The sequence below is a fragment of the Rhinolophus sinicus genome, linkage group LG04 (assembly GCF_036562045.2).
Source record: "Rhinolophus sinicus isolate RSC01 linkage group LG04, ASM3656204v1, whole genome shotgun sequence".
In the NCBI taxonomy this organism is placed as follows: domain Eukaryota; kingdom Metazoa; phylum Chordata; class Mammalia; order Chiroptera; family Rhinolophidae; genus Rhinolophus; species Rhinolophus sinicus.
The window spans coordinates 109,027,844-109,037,273 of record NC_133754.1 but is presented as its reverse complement, the minus strand read 5'-3'; the positions used below and the strand labels follow the sequence as shown (position 1 = coordinate 109,037,273).

At 39.3% G+C, this 9,430-nt stretch overlaps 1 protein-coding gene across 6 annotated transcripts in view; it reads right to left on the bottom strand.

Annotated features, from left to right (window-relative positions):
- Positions 1–3,396: 3,396 nt before the first annotated feature.
- AUH (AU RNA binding methylglutaconyl-CoA hydratase) overlaps positions 3,397–9,430 on the bottom strand; it is a 165,452-nt gene continuing 159,418 nt past the window's right edge. For 4 of the 6 annotated variants that reach the window (XM_019713877.2, XM_074330196.1, XM_074330194.1 and 1 more), the window contains 2 exons: positions 9,088–9,135; positions 3,397–3,850 (listed from right to left, as the gene is read on the bottom strand). In XM_019713877.2, the coding sequence (XP_019569436.2) occupies positions 3,773–3,850; positions 9,088–9,135 (126 nt within the window). In that variant the 3' untranslated portion in view covers positions 3,397–3,772. The remainder of the gene's footprint in view (positions 3,851–9,087; positions 9,136–9,430) is intronic. The other 2 variants (XM_074330193.1, XM_074330195.1) reach the window with 1 other exon arrangement.

Here is a 9,430-nt window from a genome sequence, read left to right as displayed (position 1 = left end):
CACTGTTAGCTTCTTTCTAAGTCACCAGAAAACTGCTGAACCCATCAGGGCAAAGGTTGACACACATGGGTCCGTAGCCTGGGGTTGTGTTGCTGGGCTGTTTTCAGGCTGAAGAGTGATGATAAGTCAGGGCCCTGGGTTCACCTCCTGACTATCCCCCACCTGCAGTCAGGTTCTGCTCCCAGAATAATCAGTGCCTCTTCTTGGGGATGCTGGAAGAGAAAATACACTGGAGCATGTAAACACCTGTAGGCATCTCAGGCTTCATAAATGGTAGTCGTTATTATGTTAACAATGCCAGCCCCAATTCTCTTATCTTACTCACATTAGTAGCCTCAATGATCTTGTCCAAGTGTTTCCTTCAATCAAAACACACCACATACTGCTGTTTTCTGTACTACACAAAGGGATCCACAAGCTGGTGGCTGAGCTCACTTTGCTGCCCCAGGGAACTTCCCCCTCACCACCTACAAGGGCCTCTGCGTGCACCTGTCCGTCACCTGTCCCAGGGCTGACTCTGACCAGCCCAGAGGTGCGCACCTTGGTCTGTCCTTGGCACCGTTTTCTCAGGCTGCCCTGAGAATTAGCCTGAAAAGCAAACACTGCACACCACGCTGTCTGAAGATCAGGAGCTACCCCTCTAAGGGACAGTTGAATTTCGGGAGGTTCCCAAGGAAAAGGACTGTGAAATCCAAAGGAAGGCATTTGAAACAGCGGGTTTTTAGGGCTGAGACCTGCAGGTATTTTTAGCAGAGGGTTCAGTCCCCCTAGCCCCCAGTCACAATCTGTAGCCTGTTTCATCACTGTAGAAAAGTGTTCTTGTTTTACCAAATTACCAAATAACTTTAAGATGCTTTTCTCCCTTTTATAACACATGTATAGCTATTCTTTAAAATAATTTCTATTGCTGTTTTGATAAAGTCCAATAAATGCTGACATTCACATCAGTTACTATTTAACTAGATGGGTAGACAAATAAGAACAGCATGATTAAATATTAAAAACATCTGCCTGCCAGGAATTTTGAGCCCAAATCAGAGCCATGTAGGGTCTATCACAGGAAAGGGAAATAAGGTCCAGCAAGGAAAAGCGTCCATGGCCAACCAGCTGAGTCTGTAGGCAAAATATATTTTCTGTAAGTATGAAACCCATGAAATGACACCGACTACTCCAGTCCACACACAAAGCACTCTTCTAAGCGCTGTCAGAAAACTAACATTTTGTGATAAGCCAATTTTTTGACAGCTAGAAAAGAAAAAAAAAGAAAAAAGGACTTGATTGACAGGAAAACCAGATCGTCTTACTGAAAACAACACAAATTTGAAATGGTCCTTTAAATCACAGAAATGAGTCACAGGAAATCTGAGTCTTATTTTTGCCATGTATGTAACTCTTATCTCAGAATATCTGTAAATTGGAGACTTCTTTTTTTCTCTCAAAGATGTGATAAATTAACCAGCACTAAATTACTTCAGGACCAGTTGGTCTCATGCTCTGAGATAACGAGCAATGTTTTTCCCCTGAATCGCTGGGTTCATCACCCTCCTCTCAGTTTTCTTTGACTTCATCTAAACATATGGACATATCCACTGACATTTCCAGTTTGCGTCAGTTTGACGTGGTTTTATGGTTTTGGTGTAAGGATGTGCAAACAGCGTGGGCAGGAGGAAAACAAAAGTTGCTGCTCACCGGCCACCCCATGCAGGCACCCTCTCCATGCCTTCCCCCCGAGGAGGGACAGGACTTCCATCCAAGCACCAAGCCACTGGAACCAGGCCCCCCAGCAAGACCTCTGCTGAGGAGAAAACAAAGTGAAAGGCAAACGTCTACACAGATGCGCTTCTCTTGCTACAGTGTGTCTGTAACATTGGAAGAATGATGTCTGCTTTCTGATGCACTCTCCCACTTAATCAGAACATGTTAGGAAATTCAATGGCACTCAGTTGGCATCAGACTATGACTCCAAGATAAGAGACAAGTCACTGAGCATACGCTTCCTAGCTTTTCCTCATTATCACACTTACTACTTACTCAGTTAAAATGGAAGTGGCATGAACATGTCACAGACAGAACAAAACGGTCCTGACACCTTTGAAGGACTATGACAAGAATCAACACGTTATTTGCAAATTATCCTCCATGAAATGAGTGGTTCAAGTTTCTCAGTCAAGTGTACACACCACATGATAGAATCAGCAGAGAGCTGAATGTGAGTTTTAATAACTCCTTTCATGATGTCATCAGCTGAGCAATCGTCACAGATCTGCAGTGTCAGCAGGGAGGGTGACACCTGCACTCGTGGAGCGCAAATACACAGTGAGTACAGCCCGTTGGCAGGGTGAGGATGGGGAGTGGAACTTCAGCTGATGGCAAGTGCATGCTTGCCTCTTTCAACGTTTTGAGAGTTCACTTTCCCAAATTAAAAAATAAGTTTCAGTGATTTTAAAAATGTGAAATCTATATGCTTTCCAAGAGCAAGGAGACCTGGTGCTGAGTGGGAGTGCAGCGACTGGGCAGTCCCCAGTGGAACCTGACCCCCCCCCCCATAAGGAAGCACAGCTGCAGTGTTCAGGGGTCACTGGGCGCTCCGGGCCCACAAATAATGTGGCATAGGGCCCAGAAAAGTGGGATTATCCAGCGCTGCCGGGCTCAGCCCAGGACAGTCAGAAGGAATAAACCAGAATAAAAATGAATAAAAATAAAGGCACTGAAATTCGTTTAGAAAGCTGTAATGTTCTCCTCCCTTTTCACTCAATTCTAGAGGTCACTATGCCCGGAACACTTGCTACCTGCCCCTTGCCCCAGCCAAGGCTCTATCAACTCTGACCAGCCCGGGGCTCTCCCATGTCCGGCTGCTGTGCCTGGCCAGACGTGGGAGAAAGGGTTGTTGTAGTCACCACCCATCCTTACTGAAATCAGGTGCCAGTAGCAGGTGGGGGGCAGAGCAACAGAGGACAGGCTGCATGTCCCTCTTAATCCAACCCCAAGCCATGTCCATGGGCCAACCCTGAAGACCGTTTTCTTTCTGGGTTAGGCCAGAAGGCCAGGTCTGAGCAGTACCATGGGCAGGGCCTCCAGGTGGCCTCCAAGGCCTCTGCCCCAGTCTCTGATTGGATTAGTTCTCTAGTGTCCACTGTATTCTAAGACTATGTAAAGGGGTCACTTGATAGAGAGAACCAGCATGGGAAGGCAGTTTCTTCAAAAATCCTATATGCTATGCTTTATTCAATTCAAAAATAGGTAAGAGAAAAATTCCCAAGTTTTCTTTTCACTAATTTTATTTATATTTGGTAGATTTCACTCAGAGTGTCTGTCAATTAATTCCGTCTTGTCTGAGATGTACCTGCATGTGCATGTGTGTATAATCCCTTAGAAACTTTATTTGGTGCAACTTCATATTTTTGGTATATAGAAATAATTTTATTTTCGTATTGCAGCACAGTAGACATACAATCAACATTATTTCCTAGGTTGTGCAATATATAAATTATTCACATTAAAAAATTAAGAACAGAAAGCCTCATATGCAGGAAATATTTTAAAATGTCTAATTTTGAATCTGTGTTTTGACATTATACACTACTAGCTTTATAAATCTGAATAAATACATGATACACATTGGAACAAAGTATACATAGATGCTTAATTCAGCGAACAGCTAACTCGCTCTTCACTTTGGTCATTGGGATTCCAGGCGCTGAGGCATAGTGGATCTGAAAGAGACTTCCAGAAGTACGTTTATTACACTGGCATTTTAAACATTTCTGTTCTTCTATTCTCCTTTATAGCGAGGGGACCTTTTCTCCTTAAAAGCCAGAAGACCTTCTAGTCTGTCTTTCGTTGGAATAGTCTAAGAGAAACAAAACATTATGTTATCTGCATGAAAAAGTAAAAACAACTGTAAAAGTTTAACAAGCTTTATCTAAGAAAACTAATCTAAAATTTTTAAATCTAGTCATCTGAACAATTCTATCACCAAATTTATCATTCTAACTCCAAATATGCTTCCCCCCCATTTTGAATATACTTTAAAAAATTAATAGGCTTTATTTTTAGATAATTTTAGGTTTACAAAAAAAATTGAGCAAAAGTTCAGAATTCCCACAGACACCCACAAGACCTCCACCAATTCCTCTAATATTAACATCTTGCATGAGTGTGGTACATTTGTTACAAATGAACAAATATCGATATATTATTATTAACTAAAGTCCGTATTTTATATTAGAGTTCCACTGTGTTGTATATTTCATGGATTTTCACAGATGCATATCATGTACCCATCATTAGTGTCATACAGGATAGTTGCACAGCCCTAAACATCCCTTATGCTCCACCTATTCATCCCTGCCCGTTGCCTCCTCCAAAATGTCATATAGTACATAGCATTTTCAGATGGAATTCTTCACTGAGCAATATGCATTTAAGGTTCCTTCCTGTTTGTTTGTGGCAGGATAATTCATTTCCCTTTATCCTGGAATAATACTCCATTGTACAGACGTATCACAATTTATCCAGTCACCTAGTAAAGGACATCTGGGCTGCGTTTGAGTTTGGCAATTATGAATAAAGCTGCTACAAACACTGGTGTGCAGGCTTTTGTGTGGTCATACAAGGTATGATCAAACACTATGGTGAAGTTTAAATTAAAAACAAAATTTATTACAGTGAAAGACACACTGCCATTAATCCCCCTCAAAATACTCCTCTTGCTTTGAAAACATTTATACCATCATTCTTGCCACTTTCTGAAGCAGTTCTGGAAGTCCTCTTTCCTGAGTGTCTTTCGTTGTGCTGTCGTGGCTGCCTCGATGTCCTGAATCGATTCAAAACTTTTACCTTTCAAGGTCATTTTGACTTTGGGGAAGAGCCAGAAGTCGCATGGTGCCAGATCCAGTGAATAAGGACACACTGTAATGTTTTTATTTAATAGAAATTGCCGTATCAGAAGCGATGTGTGACATGGAGCCTTTCCATTATGATCACAAAATATGGTGAATGCTGCTGCCAAATGCCATCCAAAGGAAAGGCAGGGATCTTCAATATGGGAAGCGGTACAATGAACCTTAGTAACAGTGTGTGACAAGTTTCAACTTGTTTGGTGCAGTCAGTCAGGTGTGAGCTACGGTTGAGAGAAGGCGTGGTTTAAAGTGTGCCTAAATCATCCTCCATCATGACAACACTCCGTGTCACACATCACTTCTGGTACAGCAACTTCTGTCAAATAAAAACATTACAGTGTGTCCTCATCCACCTTAATCACCATGCGACTTCTGGCTCTTTCCCAAAGTCAAAATGATTCAGGACATCAAGGCAGCCATGACAGCACAACTAAAGACACTCACGAAAGTGGACTTCCAGAACTGCTTCAGAAAGTGGCAAAAATGATGGAACAAGTGTGTTCGAAGTGAGGGGGAGTATTTTGAGGGGAATGAATGGCAATGTGTCTTTTACTGTAATACATTTTTTAAATTTAAACATTCACATTCTTTAATCACACTTCGTAAGTCTTCAACTCATTTGGGTAAATACGTAAGAGCAAGGTTGCTGGATCATGTCGTAAGACTATGTTTAGCTTTGTATGAAATGGCCAAATTATGGTATCTCGTTTTTATTTGCATTTCTTAATTAACATATGATATGGAGCATCTTTTCTTATGCTTATTTGCCCTCTGTATATCTACTTGATGAAGTGTCTGTTCAGATCTTTTACCCACCTTTTAATTGGTTATTTTCTTATTGTTGAGTTTTAAAAGTTCTCTGTATGTTCTGGATACAAGTCCTTCATCAGATAAGTGTTTTGCAAAAATTTTTCCCCAGTCTTTTTATTATATGTGCTGCCGAAGCGAGCACAATCCCGTCTTTTTATTCTCATCACCGTCATTTGCAAAGAAGTAGTTCATCAATATTTTTCTTTCATAGATTATACTTCTGTTAGTGTATCTCAAAAGTCTTTGCCAAACCCAAAGTCACCTAGATTTTTTATCATCCAGAAGTTTTACAGTTCATCTTACACATTTAGGTCTATGACCCATTCTAATTTTTGTGAAGGGTAGAAGGTCTGTGTCTAGATTAATTTTTTGTAGTTGTGTGTCCAAATGCTTTAGTACTATTTGTTTTCAAGACTATCTTTTCTCGTTGAATTGCCTTTGTTCATTTGTCAAAGATCAGTTGACTATATTCCGGGCTTCCTATTCTGGTCCATTGATGTATTTGTCTATTCTTTTGTCAATACCAGTCTTGATTACTGTAGCTTTATAGTTAGTCTTGAAGTTGGGCAGTGTCAGTCCTCCAACTTTGTTCTTCAATCTTGTTGGCTAACCTGGGTCTTTGGATTTTCCATATAAACTTTAGAAACGGTCTGTCAATATAAACAAACTAACTTATTGGGATTTTTATTGGACTTGCATTAAATCTATATATGAAGTTGGGAAGAATTAATAATATTGAGTCTTACTATCCATAAACATGGGACACCTTTCCATTTATTTAGATCTTGATTTCTTTCACCAGTTTTGTAGTTTTCCTCCTATAGATCTTGTACACATTTTGTTAGATTTATACATAAGTATTTTATTTTATTTTTTGTGCTAATGTAAATGATACTGTGCTTTCAATTTAAAAATCCAATTCTTCACTGCTGGTATATAGGGAAGCAACCAACTTTTATATATTAACCTTGTATCATGCAATCTTGCTGTAATTGCTTATGAGTGTTTTGTTGTTGATTCTTTGGGATTTTCTATATCATCTATAAACAGTTTTAGTTCTTCCTTCCCAATCTGTACACCTTTCATTTCTTTTTGTCTTATACTAGCTAGAACTTCTAGTAGACGTTGAAAAGGAGTGATGAGAGAGGACATACTTGCCTTGTTCCTGATCATTAAGTATGATCTTACCTGTAGGTTTTTTGTAGAAGTTCTTATCAAGTTGAAGAAGTTCCCCTCTAATCATAGTTTGCTAAGAATTTTTAATCACAAATGGGGGTTAGATTTTGCCAAATGCTTTCTCTGCATCTGTTGATATAATTGTATGATTTTTCCATCTTAGCCTGTTGATGTGATGACAGATTACACAAGTGTTGAACCAGCCTTGTGTATCTGGGGGGAAAAAATCCCATTTGGCTGTGGCATATAATTCTTTTCAGACATTGTTGGATTTGATTTGCTAATACTTTGTAAAGCATTTTTATATCTCTGTTCATAAGAGATAATGGTCTGTAGTTTTCCTTTTTGTTAAGTTCTTTGGTTTTGGTACCAGGGCAATACTGGCCTCATAGAATGAGTTTTAAAAAGTGTTCCTTCTGCTTCTATTTTCTGGAAAAGATTGTAGAGAATTGGTATAATTTCTTCCTTAAATATTTGGTCGAATTCACCAATGAAACCACCTGGGCCTGGTGCTTATTTTGGAAGTTTACTAATTATTGATTTAATTTCTTTAACAAACAGGACTATTCAGTTACTATTTCTCCTTATGTGAGTTTTGGTATATTGTGTCTTTCAAAGAATTGGTCGATTTTATCTAGGTTTTGTGGGCAAAGAGTTCTTCACAGAATTCCTTTATTATTCCTTTCAAGGTCCATGGGATCAGTTAGTGATGGTCTTTCTTGCATTTCTGATATTGGTAATTTTTATGTTCTTTTTCCTTGGTTAGCCTGGCTAGACCTTTACAAAGAACCAACTTTTTGTTTTGGTTCTTTTTCTATTGTCTTTCTATTTTCAATTACATTGATTTCTGCTCTAAAGTTTATTATTTCCTTTCTTTTGTTTACTTTGGATTTAACTTGCTCTTAATAATAAAGCAGAAACTTTTTATTGATCTAGATCTTTCTTTTCTAATATACGCATTCAATGCTATAAATTCTAAAATTGCTTTTGATGTATTCCCACAAATTTTGATGTTTCATTTTAATTTTCATTTAGTTAAAAAATGGTTTTTAAATCTTCTTGAGAATTTTTCTTTGATACATGTGTTATCTGGAAGTGAGTTGTTTAACCTTCATTAAAAAGATTAAATCCCACCATTAACAGGTGGGATTTTCCACCTATCTGTTACTTTTTTCTAGTTTAATTCCACTGTGGTCTGACAGAATACAATATATGATTTCTGTTCCTTTACATTTGATAAGGCGTGATTTATGGCCAAATATGCTTTCAAACTTTTTCTTCAGTTCCTGGGGCTGCCTATTTGTAAGAGATTTATAATTTACTTCATCGATGGCATGTGCTCATCAATGACAGGTGGTGACTTTTACCTACAGACCAGGTAGAGTAACACTCTAGCTGTCGCTCCTAATTCATGACAACGTTTAAATAGGAGCTGATGCAGTTCCCACTCTCAGGAAAGGTGGAACAAAATTCTTCTCCTACTTTAGATGCCCTAAAACAAAGTTACACCTTTCAGAAAAATAGAAGGAAGGGAAGAGGGGAAAGGAAAGGGGAGGGGAAAGGGGGATTGTTCCTCTATAGAAAGCCCTACTAATTTATGTACAAAAAAGAAAGGTGTATAATCAAATGAGCAAACTTTCAGTGGGCAGGAGGGAGGGCTGAGAATGTCAGGAAGCGCCAATGAGTCTCCAACACCGATGTCCCAACAAGGACACTGCTCCCTCCTCTGAGCACTCTACACTGGAGCGAGCGTTCAAGTCACACCCACAAAATACAACATGAGCCAGAGAAACAGGCACAACATGAATGGTACTATTTAATTATACTAAGAGTTTTCTAAATTATGTAGACAAGAGTCATTAGAACCGTGTTTCCCCGACAATAAGACCTCACCAGAAAATAAGCCCTAGCATGATTTTTCAGGAGGACATCCCAAACACAAGCCCTAATGCGTCTTTTGGAACAAAAATTAATATAAGACCTGGTCTTATTTTCGGGGAAACAAGGTATGTAGAACGGAATTAGTCATAAGAGCCAGTAACAGTCAAATAGCAGAAACAACTAATTTCAGTCCCTTTATATGAATCTGGAATGGGTATGAGTACAGTCTTGCTCAGTGACACAGATTTCATTTGACTTATACAGAAGGGAAACATATTTTGTAAGGGGTATCCTCACTGCATGTGATTGTATGACGTACCTGAGCATAACAAGCTTCTTCTATGGCTAACCCTGTTACTAAATCGACCTGAGGACAAAAACAGAATTCATTTCAGCAGGAATTACTTTTTAAAATATGGTATATGCAATACAAATTTAAGTTTAATAATCTTATTCCAAATAACTGAATCCTTTGGTATAATGCAGCAAGTCAGATGACCAGAGCGAGACTCTGGAACGTGGCTGCCGGGGTTCAAAGCCTGACTCCACCATGTGAGAGCTGTGTAACCTTGGGGGAATTATAACCTCCCTGTGCCTCGGAGAGGCACATCTGAACAAGGAGCTAACTGCAGTAACCTACCAGTTTGGGGTACTGTCAGGAT